Source organism: Macadamia integrifolia, chromosome 14, assembly GCF_013358625.1.
Source record: "Macadamia integrifolia cultivar HAES 741 chromosome 14, SCU_Mint_v3, whole genome shotgun sequence".
Classification (NCBI taxonomy): domain Eukaryota; kingdom Viridiplantae; phylum Streptophyta; class Magnoliopsida; order Proteales; family Proteaceae; genus Macadamia; species Macadamia integrifolia.
In genome coordinates this window covers 13,745,254-13,766,181 of record NC_056570.1, presented here as the reverse complement: position 1 = coordinate 13,766,181, position 20,928 = coordinate 13,745,254, and the positions used below count along the sequence as shown (strand labels likewise).

Below are 20,928 nucleotides of genomic sequence, written 5' to 3'. Positions count from 1 at the left end.
TGAAACAAGGCCAAACGTCCTCTCCCCACTTACTTGTAGCGTACAAGAATTCCCGTTCGGTACGGGTGAGATCCGGTGCGAATCGGGTCGGATTTGGTGAACCTACCATAATTGAGCGGGGTTAGTACTTCACCATTTTAGAATCAAAATTAATGAAATCCGATGTCAAAATCGTGTTTAGAACGTCAAAAGAAGGTCACACGTCCGATTTGGGTCCAATCGGACGTAAGAATCACCTTCTGGGCCACACGGGTGGGTCAGACAGGTGGGTAGTCTGACCCACCGGTATACCCACCGGTTGGGACCGACGGGTAGGGGCCCGCCGGTATGGCCCGTATGTTGTACCCGCCGGTTGGGCCAGGGACCCCTGCTAGGACCGGCGGGTAGGGGCCCGTCGGTTGGGCTCGCCGGTTGGGCCCGAAGGCCCCCCTGCCTTCTCAGGTGGGTACCCACAGGCAGGTAGGGGCCCACCGGTTGTACCCACCGGTCTTGGCGGGAAACACCGTGTTTCTTCCCAACTTTCTCCATTCCTTGGGGATTCAAATGGGGCTTTTCCCCACCCATTCTTCACACCTTCAAGGTCCTATAGGATGGTTCTAACCTAGATCTAGGTTAGATTCAAGTGAGGGAAAACCATCTTACCTTCTTTGCTCAAGAACGACTTCAAACCCTCCAAATCACTTCAAATCCACAACGTTCTTTCCACCTTATCAATATCTCTTCAAATCCTTCAAGATCAACACATAAATCATCTATTAAACCTTAAATTCATCATTTCAAAGGGGATTTACAAGATCTCAAGAAACCATACTCGAATCAAGGGTTTAAAGCTTGGATATGGTGAATGTTCACAAAAACCAACTTTTCTTACCTCCAACTATAGATCTAGAGTTGAAGATCACTCTCCTGGCATTGGAATGGGAAGATCGAGCTTCGGTGCCGCTGAAATCCCTCTTTTCTTCCTCTTCCTTCTCTTCCTTTCTTCTTCCCTTTCTTTTCTCTCTCCTCTTACTTTTCTCACCAACGTACGGGGGTAATAAATGGAAAGAAGAGAAAGTCATAAAGCTTTATATATAATTCCTAATAAGTGAATAGTGCACTTGGATGGGTCACTCAGGTGGGTGGGTGTACCCACCTGTCCTACCCACCTGAGGGCCAAACTTGGGATTTTGACCGGGTTCGAGCCTCGTCGCTAACCCCACCCCCGGCATACGATGTAGTATACGTATATACCTTAAAATACGGATATAATACCTACTTTATCCGTACATAGCCTTATGGTAGGTGCATGTACACGGCTTGGGCACTCCTGTCTCTTCTGGCACTGGCTCGGACTTGTCGGGCCAGCCGGTGTTTAAGGTCACCCGAGCCATCATAGCCCATAAGGAACCCGCTCTAATTTCCTCTGGCTCGGTTCCTGCATGGTTAAACCGGTTCAACTGCGAAATCAGATCGGGTTTAAAAAGTAGGGTATTACAGTACGCACAAGGTGTATCCAAGTTACCAACTCCAGTTGTCAACAAGGGCAAGGATGGATTAGGGTATGTTCCTCCAAGTAAGGGCAAGGCCAAGATATTGAAGATGACTTGAATTTTTTTGCCAATTACTACCCCACTCTCAATGGGTACTTTGTAAGAGAAGGAGAAGATTTCCCATTCTATGGAAATGTCGAGCCATGGTTTGATGAGACCGTCGCCAAAATACAACTAAGATTCAAAGTGTTCTTCCAGGACGAGTTCGATTGGGTGACATATGAGTAGAATAGTTGCAAGTTCAGAAGAGTGATCAGGAGAGTTGTATTACTAGAATAATTGAAGTTGCTTGAATTGAGAGTGGGTCTTCCAATAGCAATCCCGCAACTTTGATCCAATCAAAAGAGCCACCAACCCCAAAGATTCTCTTGAAATGGGAATGGGAAGAGAAAATAAAGCTCACCTGGAATCTACCTTTTCCCTATGATTTAAAGATCCACATTTGTTCTCTTTCTACAAGAGCCTCGAGCACAAGAGCTTCATGACCTCAAACCAAGGCTGTTCAGGGGAAGAAGTGTTTTTTTCCAAGCAGAGAAGAGCTCAGAGGATGATGGTTTGCATGTACTGTGCTAGAACCAATTGTAATGGGAGATCCCATGAAGGTGGTCAAAGATGTGATCAGGGAGTGGGGATGGCTTCACTTAACAAGATAATGAAGCTGGACTACATAGAAGAGGGCTTGAGTAGCCTCGACCATCACTCTTCCCTCAGCAAGTTTGGTTTCAGAGACCAAGAAATTAGGCAGATGAAGTATGGCCTAAGGGAGAAGCTGGACAAGTACACCACTACTGTCAAAGAGGTAGCAATAATTAGCCTGGAAGGGGAAGACGACCCTTACCCATCCACCAGTCTACTGAACCACTCCTGAATCGGACGAGCATTGGGGAGAACTTCAAGTTGACTCATGCCATTGAGTCAACCAACCAAATTACCACTAGCATCAAGTCAGTCGTCGAGTCTGTCGATGGACCTTATGTTTACACTTCTATCGTTGATTCTTCTATTTATGAGTCTATTGTTCTTGTAGGGGAAAGTCAACAGTCCGTTGGGTTTGTCACTCTTTCATTCATGAATAAAATTTCCTATTCCAAGTATGATTTGCCTCCTTTTTTCGATGATGATCTAAATGAATATCAAAACTTAATAAAACAATGCAAACCAAAGATAGCCCAACTCATCCGTGAGGATATCCGGGTTATTAATTTGGGAACCAACCAATGCCCTTGAGAGGTAAAAATTAGTATCACCCTAGAAGATGAAGAAGCAGAACAGATGATCAGCTTACTAAAGGAATTTGTAGAAGTTTTTGCCTGGTCATATGAAGATATATCTGGAAGTGACCCCAACATTGTATAACATCGTTTGCCAACTTATCCTAGGGCAAAGCCCATCAAGCAAAAGCTTAGAAGGATGCATCCTAAATGAAGTGAGAAGATTAGAGAAGAAGTCATGAAGCAATGGAATGCGGATTTCTTACAAGTAGTAGAGTACCCCTGATGGTTGGTCAACATTGTACCAATTCCAAAAAAAGATGGAAGAGTACGTATGTGTGAATTTTTGAGATCTCAACAAAGTGAGCTTGAAAGATGATTTCCCATTACTTCATATTGATGTATTAGTTGATAGCACTGCAAGGCACGCCTTGCTATCATTTATGGATGGATTCTCAAGATATAATCAAGTGAGTATGCACCTAAAGGATTGTGAGAAGACAGCCGTCACCACTCCATGGGATACTTATTCCTGCAAGGTCATGCCTTTCAGATTAAAGAATGCCAGGGCAACTTATCAAAGGGTAGCTTGTGAGGGTAGTGGCCGGAGATGGGCTATGCATCCTCGTCCTCTCTCCTCTCTCTCTTCACCTTCATGTGAGGGGGAGGGGTTCGAGTCATGTGTGCCTCGCTTGCGGGCCCCGCACCTCTATATCGTCTCTTGGAGAAACATAGAGGCCTATTTTACAAGAGTGTAAAATTCATCATTTGAGACGGGGGTTTTGATGATGGTCCAATTCAGTGATCGGGATCTTACAAATGGGGTTTGGAGTCACCACCTAGGGTTATGGGCCTAGGACTTGGGGGTGGGCCCGATTCCTGAGAAAAGGGCCCAAAATTTGGTCTGGTCCAAAGATTTAGGGTAAGTATCAAGTTATAGAGTTGGAAAGGTGTTAAGCATCCAATCTGCCCGGTTCAACCGTTCTTCTTGCTAGATGCTTGAGAATGAACATTTTCCATAATTATTACTATTCCACATGTATGGCTAAGTTATCACACATATATACATTAATTGAATTCAAACTATTATACACACTAAAACAAGGCTTATTAGATATCTACATTACACTTAAATGAGGAGAGAGATTATACCTGAATTTGAACCTTGTTTCGGGTCAAAAGGGGTGGGCCCCTGATTGGTACCAGCTCGGACTGTCTTTCTTGTTCTTTCAGCTCAGGGGAAGATGGTCTTGACCTTCCTTTCTTGAGAGATGCTGATTGCGATGGTATTCAGAAAATGTTTCGGCTAGAAACGGTCTCTTTCAGATTTGGATTCAGACAGAGCTTCGCCTAGGGAAGGCTATTTTTAGGCTTGGGATGAGGTGGCACTCCAGTACAGCTTCCACTGAGGATAGGCTAAGGGAGGGCTACGCTGAGGTGGCATTTCGATATAGCTTCCGCTGGGAATGGCTACTTTTGAAAATATTCCAGGGACACTCAGATTGGTTTTAGCCAGGAAAGGCTATTTTTGAAAAGAAATAGGCTGACATAAAAATGGATTGAAGAACTCCAAAGTCTCAAAGAACACTTTGAAGATCCGAATAGAGTTTCCCATCTTAACTAATATCTCTTTGTAGACCCGAAGAACTTCAAAAGGGGGGTTTCTATCTCAGGAACGCTCAAGAACGCTTAAGAACACTCAAGGGAGGTGGCTCAAAAACATACTATTTTTGGCTAAAAATTGGATCTAGCTAAGAATTTGGATTGAAGATCTTCAAGATCCAGAAGAACACTTCAAAGATCCAAATGAGTTTTCAGATCTTGATAAAGATCGCTCCGAAGATCAGAAGAAAATCAAGAGGGGGGAGGTGAGGAAAATTTCACTCTGAAAGGGATTCTAGTGTGTTGGTGTTTTTTTTTCTAAGAGAGGAGGTATTTATATTTTTTTTCTAGCCAAATAGAAGAGGGGGAATCCCTTTATCTAGTGGAATAAAAGGGCGCTCTTGCTTAAAGTGAAGAGATAGGATTTTTATCCAATGGGTAAAAGGGGGTTGAAGCCAAAAATGGGTGGGGAGGGGCTTTTGTCCAGTGGGTAAAAGGGGGTTTTCTGAAAAAATGGGAGGAGAGAGAAATTTTAGTTGGAAAAAGGTGATTTAAAAAAAAAAAACAGGAGGAGAGAGAAACTTTAGCTAAAAAAAGGTGATTCTTAGAAAAGCTAGAGGAGAGAGAAGGATTAGCTAGAAAAAGTAGTTTTCAAAAAAAAGGAGGAGAGAGAAGGTTTTACCAAAAAAATGTAATTTTCAAAAAACAGGAGGAGAGAGAAGGTTTAGCCAAAAAAGATAATTTTTAAAAAGCGGGAGGAGAAGGTTTTTTCAGAAAAGGTAGTTTTCCAAAAAGCAGGAAGAGAGAGAAGGTTTAGCCGAAAAAGCTAGTTTTCAGAAAGGCAGTAGGGGAGAGAAAGTTTAGGTAGGTAGTTATCACGGGTGCATGAATGCATGGGTGTGTGGGCAATGTGCACAGCGGGTCCATGCACGCGCGGGTGTGCGGGCCACCTATGCATGGTGCAAGCACAATATGCACGACCATGCAGGAAAGGTGTGCACGGCATGCAACAGGGGCATACATAAAGTGCGGTGAGGGTGCACACACTGTGCAACGGGGGGCGCATGCGTGCGGCGAGGGCACGTATGCATGCTGCAGGGGTGTGTGCATGGTTGTGGGTCTGTGTGCATGACTGTGTGCATGGTTGTGGGGTTGTGTGCATGGCTATGTGCATGGTTGCGTGGATGTGCTACAGCCCGTGGGCTGGCCTGTTGGCCAGAGCACCCAGGGCACATGCGATCTTGATCTTCCAATCCTGTAAACAAAAAGTTAGTACTTTGATCTTGATTCTTCCTTGGTTGGGCTTCGTATGTGCTAGTTCAGAGAATATGGCCTCTAGGCTGGGTCTTTCGAGCTGATCTAGACTATCTAAGACTGATGATTACAAGAGAGGAATTTGCTGCTCTTCCAATCTTACAACAAGTAAAAAAAATGTGTGATGCTTGGATTTTCCTTAGCTAGGCTTCATATGTGTCAGTTCAGGGATTTGATCTATGAGATCGGGCCACTCAGATCCGACTCAAAGAAGAAGGGCCTCCTGGGCCAGGTTAACAACATTGGGCCACACCTGGGGTTGAATAAAAGTGATTGGGCCACTTGGGGCCGAGTAAATGCAATTTGGCCACTTAGGGCGGGGTCAATGAGATTGGGTCACTTGGGGCCGAGTAAATGCAATTAGGCCACTTGGGGCCGAGTCAATGAGATTGGGCCACCTGAGGCTAGGTAAATTATGTCTCCTCTTGATTTTTGGTTTAGAATTTGATTCTTGATGTTGATTTGGAATTTTTTTTATTCCTGATGCTTGATTTGGAATTTTTTTTTCTTCATTTTAACTTTTTCGAGTGAAGTGAGTTTCTAGAACCCTTTGGTTTTTCTTAAAGTTTTTTCTCTTGTTCTTGGTATTCTTCAATTTTTTTTTTCTCTTGGAGTTCTTAAAGATATTCTCATCTTGTTCTTGAGGGAGGAGTTATTTGGAGAATTTTATATTCTTGAGGGCTTTTGTGTAATTTGGGAAACTTTATTGGGGCTTCTTGTACTTTCTAAAAGTTTATGGGGCTTTTTGTAATTTCTAAAATATGGCTTAAAGGAAGACTCTGGGAGAGGTTCATCTCGAGAGTTGCAGCAGTCTTTCCCATAAGGATGGGGTCAGGCCGATTGGTATTCCGGGCAAACCCTTCACAATAGTGGGAATCACATCTGCTACTTCATATGGGGTTCCTAGGTAAGTCTTTACATTTCATTTATTATTTTGATCATCTTTTATTCCTATTTTGTATTGTTTTACTTTTTGTTGCTTCTCTCTTTTATTATTTATTTATTATTTTCATTAGCATGAGAGGAAAGAACCGCCTACCTTGGCCTCCTATGGCCATCCAAACATGGTTTAGTACTGGCATAGGACGCTCCCTCGTAGGTTGATGATACCTATCTATGCCAGCTAGCCCTTGTAGAGACCTAGAAGTTTAATCTGGCATTGGTGGGGGACCTGATGGAGCAATGGTGGCCGTGTACTCACACTTTCCACCTTTCTATTGGCGAGCTTACCATTACGCCTATGTGCTTTTATGCCTTGACAAGCATTCCATTTGGGGGTAGAACCATGACCCTACCCGTAGGATTCCCGACTATCAGGGAGTTCACAGATCTGACTGGTATCACCATTAAAGCTGGCCAGACGTGCATCAGCCTAGGGAAGGTTAGTGCCCGATGGTGGAAAGTTGGCCTAGGGGAGAATCCAGGTAGCATGTCTCAGATAGCACATTCCTTTCTGCTATTTGCCGTGGGTCAGTGCCTCTTCAGTGACTTCTGAGGGGGAGTAGATATCCGCCTAGTGTTCTTCCTCAAAGATCTTTGCACAATAGATACCTAGGACTGGGGTGGGGCCACCTATGCATATCTTTGGCGGTCCCTAGACCTGCTGTTCTATGGGGATAGGAGCCTCAAGGGGGCAGGCTACATCATCTAGGTAACTTTGCTTCTCATATCTATTTTCTTTCAGTCATTTGGTCTGCACTTTCTTACTTTGATTTCTTGAAACAACCCTGATGTTTTGAGCATATGGGAACCATAGCCCCTAAACTGAGGGATCTTGAGACATTTTTCTAACCCTGGCCACAAAATGGGGAGATAACCAGGTGGTCCGGGCCCGACGCCATCCTCTGGGGACCACCACTTGTTCTCTTTTGAATGATCTCACTGAGGTATGCCATGTCTGACATTGAAATTCTATTCGCCTAATGCTGTACTTACCCTTAGTTTTGTAGGTTGCTTGGAGACCATTCCATAACGTTGTGTTTCTGGATTCCAAGAGAGTCGTCTGGGTTCATCACCTATCTGAGAATCGAGTTCTTTTCCTGCCTGTGGGGCTATACCTAGTACTTAGGAGAGAGAGTAGTACCCCAGCTGTCAGACATCGATCTACGTCCTTCTCCCAGTCTTCCTTCACCCACTATGCATTGTCTAGAGATTATCCCAACAGATGAGATGAGGCGCTTGGCGAACGAAGTATGGGAGGACTTCTTTCTTAATCCGGATAGGGACTACGGAGCCTTCCTAGAGGAGAAGATAGTGTGCACCCTTCTCGGTCCCATTGGTTCAGTGGTATGTTGCCTTTCTTAAGTATTTTCCATAGATTCTTCCTTGTTCTGGTCTTGACTGATATTCTTTCAGGGGAGAATGAGACGTGTAGATCCTTCTGTTGTTCGGTTGTATGCCAGTACTATCGATCCTTCACTAACAGGGCCCTCTACCAATGCCGATGGGCCTCTCAATGTTGCTAATGTCCCCTTTCATGGCTTCCCTGCCTGGACCTATCCCAACACAGTCAACCCCAGTCTCCCTCATCTTCTGGAGCTGAACACAGATGTAGACGCTTCCCTTGGGCTACCTATTCCTTATGATTATGTGAGTATTTGATCATTTTCCAATTAATCTCTTGACTTCCTTTGGCTAATATGCTCTTTCTCAGGTGTCCCCGGAGGTCTATGCTGAGATTAGGAGGATGCACTATGGCCTATGCGAGGTGATAGTTGCCAAGGTATTTCATACCTTCCCCTTTTTCTTTTTGCCCTTCTCCTTTCATTATTCTTCTTCTTGATCCTTTCCTATATTCCTTAGGATGGGAGGATTGCCGCCTTGGAGAGCCAAGTTAGTTCCAATGACTTGAAAATCGTACGGTAGGACGCATTGATTCAGTACATGACCCAGAGGCTGGAGCAAGTTGGACTAGCATCTGTGGATTCTTTGGTGCTTCATGAGGATGGTTCAGAGTATGATTCAAATGATGACTTTTGACTCATAGGGATTTGTTTCTGCATTCACTGAAAACACAAACACATGGATATTTTCTTTCTTTTTTTCTTTTTTCCTCTCATTTATTTCAACATCTTACGAAAACTTACTTTTGGCACAAAGAAAATCTTTTTTTCTTTTTTTTTTTATTTGTTTGCAATGCTTAGGCACAATCAATTCCACAATTCAAGTTATAATTAGAATAATCGGGATAACATGAAAATCCAAATACTTCCTCATTCCAGTACCAAGTGAATTACATGAAAAGAGGGACAATTTTTCCACCACAGATATGATAGATGAATAACAAGGTGGGGACACAATTCTTGAGGTGGGTGAAAGTTCACTAACTCTTCTGGGTCCGTCTCCTCGAGCCCATACTATCGGCTGATGTACATAGGCAAATAAAAGGACGTGTGTGTCAATCCCATCAGTCTGACATAGTTGTGGCTAGGGGTCTTCATCAAAAAATATTCTTGTGGCTTCCCTGGACACCTCCATGCGATATCCTACATAGTCCTTTCCTGTAAGTACTTCTTCCAATCGGTGATAAGGTTGAATTCCAGAACTTCTCTCTTATCCCGGTAATAAAAAATTTCGAGTGGGCTTCCCCTTAATGGTATGGTGAGCTTCAGTTTCTCGAGGACCCAAATCTGAAAAATAACAGGACTTCCTTGATAATGTTCTAGTCCAAATCTATGGCTATAGCTCATGTCATCAAATCCCTTGAATGTTTTTGCAAGAACAGTAGGGTCACCTCCCTTTTCCAACTGTTTTACTACCTCAATCAGACAGATGGTGCACCATGCACCGGAGTGCAGAGAACATAACGAGCTATCATGCAAAGTAAATAAGCATCTAAGGATCTCTGCTGATGGACTCCTCCTATTGGTGGATATTGGATGAAGATCTGAGCCACCTTCAGAGTGTCGATCTTCCCATACCTAACAAACTACTTTACTTCTTCTTTTTTCCATCCAAAGAAATCCTGAATTTTCTCTAAGCAATCTTCCTTCAAAGAGGGTTGGAACAAACTACCTTTGGGTAGAGATAAGCATACTAACTCGAAATTCTTCAAGAGTTGGGCAAATCTCTGCTAATCCAAATCGAAATACATGAAGGTTGGCATCCCAGTGTTGAGGCACCTACTAGAGCAATTTACGATGTAGCTTTAGACATCTAATCCGACCCAAAAATGACACATTCATGGATTCCAGCAATCCTGGGGCCCACATATTTATGTCTAAGGTCCACTTCCTCAAAATCTCATCTAATGAGCCCATGAATTTTTCTAAAACTGATACAAACAACAAGATATGATGATTTATCAAAGTATTACTCATTAGCTAATGGTTCAAACAGGCCTTTACCACTGTTGCATCAAGCTCTTCTTTTTTCCTTTTGACTTTGACTGATCAAGGGTGAAGAATAAACTAGCCTTGATAAACTTGTGCCGGATGGCGATTTTCTTTTAAGGGATAAAATCCTGGATAAGAATGGACAGACCATAGGTGAATGACAGATACCTAATGGTCTTGCATGCCAAATGGCGATTCTTGGGGGATAGAATCCTAGGTAAGAAGTGATGGACCAATGGGTCGATGACAGAGATACCTAATGGCCTTTCATGCCAAATGGCGATTCTTAGGGGACACAAACTATGATGATCTTTTAAGGTACTTTGATTATTAATCAAGGAACCGATTTATTGCCTTCAGATGGTTGAGACCGCATTGCACATGTCAAGTGGCCTACGTATCCCTCGAAAGGAATTAGGTCTGACGTAGTTCAGGCTGTTCACCCTTTCAGACATAATATTTCTTGAGTTAATCCATGTTAACCAGTCCAGATATTTCTTTGTCATTATGGTCTATGAGTTTCACAGCTTTGCCTAGTAGAATTTCTTTGACAGTGAATGAGCCGCTCCAATTGGGCTTGAATTTTCCTCTTAGGTCATGAATTGGGGCTTTTTGTTCTCGAAGAACAAGTTCACCTACCTCTATGTAGTGGGACTTCACATTTTTGTTAAAGACCCTGGCCATTCTCAGTTAATATTTCTTTAGATTATCCATGGCTTTTATGCGCCTTTCATCAAGAAAATTAAGCTCGTCATATTTGGCCTTCAACCACTCTCCTTCAGGTAGTTGACTATCAAGAAGCACCCTTAGGGATGATACCAGGATTTCCACGGGTAGAACCGCCTCAACCCCATATATCAAAGAGAAAGGGGTTGCCCTTGTCGAGGATTGTACAGAAGTCTGATATGCCTATAAGGCAAGGGGTAACTTATCAACCCAATCCTTGTGCGTTTATGCAATTTTTTGCAGAATGAATTTGATATTCTTGTTAGCTGCTTCTACTGCCCCATTGGTTTGTGGCCTGTAAGTGGTAGATCGATGCCTTATGATACCAAATTTTATACAAATTTTATCGGTCTTGCCCCAAAAGTGGGATCCCTGATCTGATATCAATTCTTGAGGTACTCTATATCAGGAAATGATGTTTTCTTGGATGAAATTGGCCACCTTAGCAAACATGAGGACTGCATAGGACTGTGCTTCTATCTACTTGGTGAAATAATCAATGGCTACCAAGATGAACTCATGGTTGATAGATGCTTTAGGGTTGACCTTTCCAATGATATCAATGCCCCAAGTGGAGAATGGCCAAGGTGAACTGAGCGACTACAACTCTGTTGGCGGGATATGTATGATTTTAGAAAATATCTGACACTTGTGGCATTTCTTAACAAAGTCCACGCAATCCATTTCCATTGTGTTCCAATAATATCCTAGCCTGAGGATCTTCTTAGATAACATCTTGGCATTCATGTGGGTCCATAAACAACAACTATATTCCGTCATAGGAGAATAAACTAGGTGGTATATCTTCTCAGAAACTTCTTCTCTCTGTCATTTGCTTCAATTGGATACTTCATTTCCCTGATGAAATCACTATGTGAGTGAACTAAGACCGACCATCCACAGTGAGAGAGTTTACTAAATTCTGATAAATGGGCCTGCTTCTTTGTTCTACCAAGAATGGTTGGACTCTAGCCATAGGGTTGCACTCTACTATAGAAGCCAAGGTTGCAAGGGCATCAGCAAACCTATTATTATCCCTCTAGAAGTATTCAAACAAAATTTTTTCAAAGTGTTCAATCACCTCTTCGAGATGTTCTTGATGTGGCTTTAGCTTCGTCTCTAGTTTTCCACTTTCCCTGTGTCTGATAGATGATAATGGATGAATCTCCATCAACTTTAATCCTTTTAACTCCAATGGTCAGGGCCATTTCCAGTCCCAAAGCACAAGCTTCATACTCATCAATGTGGTTGGTACATAGGAAGTGGAGGTTGAATGACGAAGGTAAATAAAGACCATCAAGAGTTACAAGCAATACTCCTACACCACACCCCTTTTGATTGGCTGCTCCATCAAAGAATAACTTCCATTCATTAACTGTGTCTTCTTCCTCTATTGCGGTGATTCCTTTATTAGGAAAGGCATCATCCAAGGATCTTCCATTTTCTGTGTGGTGGAGAGCCAAATGATCTGCTAGGCTTACCCCTTGATAGATTTTTGAGTAACATAGGTGATGTCAAACTCTATTAGCAAAAGCAACCAACATGCCATCCTCCTGTTAAGGCTGATTTCTCAAAGAGATATTTTATGGGATCCATCTTTGAGATCAAATGCACTAGATAGGAAACCATGTAGTATCGTAACCTTTTAGTTGCCCAAATCGATGCAGCATAAGTTCTTTCTAAAGATGTGTATCGGGTCTCATATTCTAAAAACTTCTTGCTGAGGTAATATATGGCATGCTCTTCCCCCTTTTTTGTTTCCTTCTATGCTAGCAAAGAACCGATGGAATATTCTCCCACAGATAGGTATAACAGAAGTGGTTCTCCTTACACTAATGGTGTCAATACCGGTGGGTTCATGAGGTAGCTCTTGATCTTGTCAAAGGCTTGTTGGCATTGGTCATTCCATTCCATTGGCTGATTCTTCTTCAACAGCTTGAACATTAGTTCACATATTAGTCAACTAAGCTATGAATCTGCTAATATATTGGATGTGACCCAGAAATCCTTGTATTTGCTTCTCAATCCGAGGTGTGGGCATTTCTTGAATTACCTTGATCATGGTAGGGTTGANACTACGGCATCTAGTCTATCAATGCATTATGCACCATGATGTCCACATTCAACATATAAACATCTCATTCAATTGGCATTTGAAAAGTAAACATAGCACATATGCACATCAATGTGTGGAAGGACTAATCTATATAGCATATTCATGATGACATGACTAGATTAGATATAATTAAATGAAGGCCAAAAAAATTCCTTGAAACAAGGCCAAACGTCCTCTCCCCACTTACCTGTAGCGTACAAGGATTCCTGTTCGGTACGGGTGAGATCCGGAGCGAATCGGGTAGGATTTGGTGAACCTAACATAATTGAGCGGGGTTAGTACTTCACCATTTTAGAATCAAAATTAATGAAATCCGATGTCAAAATCGTGTTTAGAACGTCAAAATAAGGTCACACGTCCGATTTGGGTTCGATCGGACATAAGGATCACCTTCGGGGCCACACGGGTGGGTCAGACAGGTGGGCTGTCTACCCATCGGTCTTACCCACCGGTTGGGACCGGCGGGTAGGGGCCCGCCGCTAGTACCCGCCGGTGGTACCCGCCGGTTGGGCCAGGGACCCCCTTGCTAGGACCGACGGGTAGGTACCCGTCGGTTGTACCCGCCGGTGGTACCCGCCGGTTGGGCCCGAAGGCCCCCCTGCCTTCTCAGGTGGGTACCCACAGGCGGGTAGGAGCCCACCGGTTGTACCCACCGGTCTTGGCGGAAAAGACACTGTTTCTTTCCCATTTTCTCCATTCTTTGGGGAATCAAATGGGGCTTTTCCCCACCCATTCTTCACACCCTCAAGGTCCTATAGGATGGTTCTAACCTAGATCTAGGTTAGATTCAAGTGAGGGCAAACCATCTTACCTTCTTTGCTCGAGAACGACTTCAAACCCTCCAACCACTTCAAACCCACAATGTTCCTTCCACCTTGTCAATATCTCTTCAAATCCTTCAAGATCAACACATAAATCATCTATTAAACCTTAGATTCATCATTTCAAAGGGGTTTTACAAGATCTCAAGAACCATACTCGAATCAAGGGTTTAAAGCTTGGGTATGGTGAATGTTCACAAAACCCAACTTTTCTTACCTCCAACTATAGATCTAGAGTTGAAGATCACTCTCCCGGCACCGGAATGGGAAGACCGAGCTTTGGCGCCGCTGAAATCCCCCTTTTCTTCCTCTTCCTTCTCTTCCTTTCTTCTTCCCTTTCTTTTCTCTCTCCTCTTTACTTTTCTCACCAACGTACGAGGGTAATAAATGGAAAGAAAGAAAATCATAAAGCCTTATATACCATTCCTAATTAAGTGAATAGTGCACTTGGATGGGTCACTCAGGTGGGTGCACCCACCTGTCCTACCCACCTGAGAGCCAAGACTTGGGATTTTAACCGGGTTCGGACCTCGGCGCGAACCCCACCCCAGGCATACGATGTAGCATACGTATATACCTTAAAATACGGATATAATAACTGTTTTATCCGTACATAGCCTTATGGTAGGTGCACATACACGGTTTGGGCACTCCCGTCTCTTCTTGCACTGGCTCGGACTTGTCGGGCCAGCCGGTGTTTAAGGTCACCCGTGCCATCATAGCCCATAAGGAACCCGCTCTAATTTCCTCTGGCTCGGTTCCTGCATGGTTAAACCGGTTCAATCGCGAAATCAGACCCGGTTTAAGAAGCGGGGTATTACAATAATCGTGAGAGCCAGTCGAGGTGGTATGGTCATATTCCACAGAGACCTATGGATGCCCCATTTTGGAAAATTGACCGATTACAAATAGATGGTTCTGGCAAAAAACCTTAAACCCTAGGTGTGTTGATCCTTACCATTATGGCTGATCCTCCTCCTTATAGGGAGGATCAACCACCAGATGCCTCCCTCTTCCGCAGCCAATACTGTTGGAGGAGGAAAGATTTTGTTGGCTATGACCATTGCCAAATCCATTTCCATACAGTCGGCGGAGGTCCAGTTGAAGACTTAATCTTCCCATCTCAGTGCCCCAATGGTATTCTTCTCTACAGATTCAACGATATGAAACCCCTTCCAATACTGTCTGATAATTAAGTATTTGTACAATCATCCTTTGATATTTGAGGTGGAAATTTTAATACAATCCACATTCCACTTAATCATTGATGTTGTTGTGACCACAATGGATTAAAGACATCTGCTTCTTAGGTTTTTTGATCGTTTTGAGTTTATTAGGGTTTGGCTAAAGGCAAAAATGTTTATCAATGGCTACTTGTTTAGGTTTTTCATGTGGACAAGATGTTTCAAAGCAAGTGCAAAATCTCTAGTTGTTCCCATTTGGTTGTCTTTCTCCAAGCTTCCCGTGAAGCTTTAACCAGGGGAATTTTTTCTGTCTATGGCAGGAGCTATTGGCAAGTTTTATGGGTGGATGGTGCAATGGTGGGATGTACTAGGATGATGGTGACTTGAGCATGTGTAGAATTCGATCTTAGGGATGATCATCCCGATCATATATGGATTGGGTGTGGCGCTGATGGTTTTTTCCCAGAAGGTTATTTATGAAAGAATGCCTTTGTTTTGCCTGGCTTGTTCGAAACATGGGTATGGTGAAAAGTTATAAAGAGATTGGCACGTTGGTCTCTGCTCATGTCACATTGCAAGAGAGGCCAAGGGATGTTGAGTGCAATCCCATTTGAATGGTTGTGCGGAAGTTCACATTCCAGGGGAATGCAACGAATGCTATTATGGTTGATATGGGAGTGTTGGAGATAACTGTTGGTATTGCAAGGGAGATGGTGGAAGAATCTGCTCAGGAGGGGATGATAACATGACATTTACAACAAGGAGAACATTGGCAAACATTACATGGGCTGCGGCTCATGAATTTAACCCTAATGAGGGTGGGAGGGCTCAGATGGACAATGTGCATGGCTTTGGTCCTATGGACTCTCAGGCCCTTGTTCCTGCAATCTCGAATAAATTTTGGAGGCCAACAGGTAGACGCTTTGACACTCTTTTAAATGAAATGAGGGAAGAGACATGTGAGGTTCTTGAATTGGCCTCCGATGGTGGGCCGATTGACGTTGAAGAGGGGAACTTGTTATTGAATTTTCCATCAATGGTGACAATTTCCTTTATGCAATCAGGAGTAAGAGGGTTATGAAGCGCTCGGTAGATTCTAGGTCTAGTCTTAGAGGTTGGAGATTGGCCGGGGTGGGTACTACCAAGGATGATTTTGAGTTGGTGGGTTTCAGAGAATGCACATCAGATTGGATCATTGTTATGGATAGTTTGAAGGCTTTCAGCTCCGTTCTTCCTCCAAGGATGACTATTACATTTGCAAACTGTAGGGAGGGATCTCGACATAAGGAGGTAGAGGATGCCTAGGTTCCCTCTCCAAACGCATCATTGCAACATTGGTTTACAAGGTCAATGGACCCTTCCCATCACAAACCCCACATTGTTTACTGGAACAATTATTTTGAAATATTTGTGGTATCGGAAATAATCCTTCAATGAGGCATTTAAAGTCTATTCTGATCTTCCAAGATTGATATTGTAGCTATAGCGGAGCCCAAAATTCTTTTATTGAAAGCTCCAATGATTATAAGGAAAATTGGTATAGACGTGTGGTATTCTAATGGCGTGAATGGTGGTGAGAGGATTTGGATTTTTTAGGAGGAATAAATTCCAGATTGAGGTTGTTGAAGACCATACTCAATATGTCACTCTGGCATGCATGGTTTTGTACACAAAAAAAAAATTGTTATAAAATTTTGGTTATGATTTACGCTCCTTTATAGAGAAGAGGTTGATGTGGGAGTGTCTCACTGAGTTTTCAAAGACTGACTCTATTCCTTAGGTCATGTGTGAGGATTTCAATGCTATTCTTGCTCATTCTAAGAAGACTGGAGGGAGACTGTCACACCCCGTTCACACAGAATCGGGCCAGTGACTGGGTTAACACCAGTTAACCCAAACCTGCCAGGATCATCTGATACAGTATCCCACCACAACACACATACAACTAAGAAAGTGTTCAACAGTTCAGCGGAAGACTTAGTTTACCTGTAAATATTCCCATTATACTTGATACCCAAATTATAATTACATAGTTAAGTACATGTGGGCCCGCAGGCATGATATTTACACAAAAAGAATACAATTTACATATCAAGTACACAAAAGGAATCATCAAAAATCAGAGAGTCAGCTCAGCTCGGTATTACAAGTAGGGCTCAGCTCGGTATCAAAAGGTAGAGCTCAGCTCGGTATCAAAGCAAGGCTCAGCTCGGTATCAGAAGGTAGAGCTCAACTCGGTATCAGAAGGTAGAGCTCAGCTCGGTATCAGAACTACGGTCCCGCAGCACAGCTCTCGCACGAGCAATCCGTGCCATGCTCTAGTTCCTCAAGGACCCACCAATCCTCTTCAGGGAATTCAACTATGGGGCCCGACCCGTGCTCTTCGGTTTGATGACATGCAAAATCATCCAAAAGAGGTGCACAAGTGGGATGAGCTCACTAGCTCAGTAAGTGAAAAGAAGGACGACACAGTAGTCCACACAGCAAATCACAACCACATGCTCTATATGCTATGTAATTCATTTTTAATCACATCCACCTAAACAACATTACTAAGTCCTTGGTTTAGTGCTACTACAACCACAGTGCGCGTATACTCAGGATACGAGCCGTGAACTCCATCCCGCGATACGCCCATAGGGCTGTCGGAGAAGGCCCACCGTTAGTACTCAAAAAAGTAAAACATACCGACCACCGGCTCTCAACATAAAGTAAATGACAGAAATAAAGGTGCTGACTCCAACAATTTAAAAGTAGTACGATTGGCCCTCTTGAATATACCACCGGGGTTACCGACTGTCCTATTGACCAGCTGGGCGTATGTCTAACCGCCACAGTGACCCGACAACCGCAACCACTGGTTCCCCCCAAATGGTAACCCAACACCTCAACCCCTATTGGGAAGGGTCGTAGCACGGGAAGATGATAATCCTACACCGCATGCTCCTATATGACATAGTACGATTGCATAATGCCTCCACGTCCCATTCCACGGGCCACCAATACACTCGTTTCCAAGCTGACTACGGCATCTAGTCTACTAATGCATTATGCACAATGATGTCATCATTCATCACATACTCACATCATCATTTGACATTAAGAAAATAAACACAACACACAAGTCATGATAATATGAGGATGGCTAAGTTACACATAATTCACATGATGACATGACTAGTCTAGATACAATTAAATGAATGCCAAACAAGCCTTATCATAAGACCAAACATCCTCTCCCCACTTACCTGTAGTGTACAAGGACTCACGCTCGGTACGGGTGAGATCCGGTGTAAGAAGCGTATATGTTTAACACGACCCAATGACAAAATTATGTTTAGAATCCTAAAAGAAGGTCGCACATCCATTTTGTGTCCGTTCGGACGTAAAAATCACTTTGGGAGCCTCTCGGGTGCGTCGGACAGCCCACCTGTCATGACCCACCAGTCAGACCCACTGATCATGACCGGCGGGCAGGTCGGCCCGTCGATTGGCCCATAGAATGGGCCCGTCGGTTGGGCCCGAGGGTCCTGCTAAGACCGACGGGCAGGTTGGCCTGCCGATCGGCCCACTGATCGGCCCATCGATCGGCCCACCGATCGGCCCGCCGATTGGGCCCTTCGGTTGGCCCCGAGGGTCTTCCCTCTCAGGCGGGTGCCCTCAAGTGAGCCATTTGGCCCACCGGTCTGGCCCACCAGTATTGGCGAGGAAGTGCCATTTTTCCCCAAACTTTCCCCAACCTTTGGGGAATCAAATGGGGCTTTTTCAAACCCATTCTTCACACATTCAAGGTCTCATAAGATGGTTCCAACCTAGATCTAGGTTAGATTTAAGGAATGGAAAGCCATCTTACCTTCTTTGCTCAAGAACTCCTTCAAAACCCCAAAATCACTTCAAATCACCAATGCTCTTGCCAACCTTATAAACACTTCTTCAAATCCTTCAAAATCAACACATAGATCATCTATTAAACCTTAGATTCATCACCTCAAGGGGGATTTACAAGACCTTAAGAATCTCTACCCAAATCAAGGGTTTTACTTGGGTATGGTGAAAGTTTAAGGAATCTAGCCTTTGCTCACCTCTAAACGTAGATCTCGTGTTGGAGATCACTCTTCCGGCGTCGGAATGGGAAGATCAACCCTCGGTGCCGCTGAAATCCATCTCTTCTTCCTCTTCCTTCTCTTTTCCTCTTCTTTCCCTTCTTTTCTCTCTCCTCTTTACTCTTCTCACCAAACGTCCGAGTGTCATAAATGAGAAAAAGGAAAAAAATATAATGATGGCTATTTATACCTTTTAAGATCTCTTGTAACCTCATGGGTGGGTCACACAGGTGGGTGGATGCGCCCACCTGTGACCGCCCACCTGAGATCCAGAAATTGGCCAACAAGCGGGATTTTGATGGAATTCGACTCTCGGCACGAATCCCCCTCTCGGTGTAAGGTATATTGTACGTATGTGCTTTAGAATACGGCTACATACCGGCTTTATCCATACATGGCCTTATGATATGTGCATGTACACGGCTTGGGTACACCCGTCTCCTCTGGCACTGGCTCGGACTTGTCTGGCCAGCCCGTGTTTAAGGTCACCCTGGCCATGTCCATAAGGAACCCACCTTAACTCTCTCTGGTTTGGGCCCTGCATGGTTAAATCGGGTCAACAGTGTAATCTGACCGGGTTTAAGAAGTAGGGTATTACATTTACCCCCCCTTTCTGAAAATTTTGTCCTCGAAATTGGCATACCTAGTTGTTCAAAAAGATGAGGGTACTTGGCTTGGATTTCATCCTCTTTCTCCCAAGATGCTTCTTCAAGTGAATGATTTGCCCATCGCACCTTTATATAGGAAATGGAGCGGTTGCGAAGGGTTTTCACCTTTCGATCCAAAATTTGAGCTGGCTGCTCTGTATAGATCATATCAGCTTCTAGATACTTTGGTTCCATGGGTAATACATGGGATGGATCATGGACGTATCGCTTCAACATGGATACATGAAACACGTTATGAACATCCCCGAGTGAAGGTGGCAGAGCAAGCATGTAGGCTACTGAGCCAACCCGGGCTAAGATCTCAAATGGGCCAATGTATCTTGGGCTCAACTTCCCCTTTCTGTGAAATCTTTGCAACCCCTTAGTATGAGAGATCTTGAGAAACACCTTTTCTCCTGGCTGAAATTCAATGTCTTTTCTGCGGGTGTCTGCATAGCTCTTTTGACGAGACTGAGCTGCTTTAATCCATTCTCAAATAACATCGACCTTGTCACAAGTCATCTGTATCATTTCAGGTCCTAACATTTGGTGTTCACCCACCTCATCCCAATACAGAGGAGTTCTGCACTTTCTACCATATAATGCCTCATACGGAGCCATCCCAATTGTAGCTTGGTAACTGTTATAGGCAAACTCCATAAGGGGTATATATTTTTCCCAACTACCACAAATTTCCATTGCACATGCCCTGAGCATGTCTTCTAATATCTGTATGGTTCGCTCTGAATGACCATCAGTCTGTGGGTGGAAAGCAGTACTCAAATTCAGTTGTGATCCCAAGGCACGCTGGAAGCTTTTCCAAAATCTGGAAGTGAATCTTGGGTCCCGATCTGATACAATGCTCACTGGCACTCCATGTAAGTGCACTATGTTATCCATATAAAGTTGTGCTAATTTGGCCATAGAGAACTTTGTCTTGATGGGAATGAAATGAGTAATCTTAGTAAGCCGATCAACGATCACCCATATCGCGTCCATCCCCTTAGGTGTACATGGTAGTCCGGTGACGAAGTCTATTGTAATCCTATCCCACTTCCATTCTGGTACTGGGAGTGGCTGAAGAGTACCATAAGGTCGATGCCTCTCAGCTTTTACTTTCTGGCATGTAAGACAAGTCGCCACATATAGAGCTATTGTGACTTTCATGCTTGGCCACCAGTAATTTTGTTTGAGGTCTTTATACATCTTTGTACTTCCTGGGTGGAGTGAGTACTCGGAGCTATGTGCTTCTCGCACTATCTTGTCTTGTATATCTAAATCATCGGATACACACAATCTGCCTCGAAACATCAATGCCCCATCACTGGCTAAAACAAA

The 20,928-nt window shown here is 43.8% G+C and overlaps 1 protein-coding gene across 1 annotated transcript in view; it reads left to right on the top strand.

Annotated features, from left to right (window-relative positions):
- The first annotated feature begins 2,163 nt into the window (after nucleotides 1-2,163).
- LOC122060642 (probable protein phosphatase 2C 12) overlaps nucleotides 2,164-20,928 on the top strand; it is a 48,976-nt gene continuing 30,211 nt past the window's right edge. Inside the window, exon 1 of the mRNA XM_042623767.1 lies at nucleotides 2,164-2,331. Coding sequence (XP_042479701.1) covers nucleotides 2,164-2,331 — 168 coding nt within the window. The remainder of the gene's footprint in view (nucleotides 2,332-20,928) is intronic.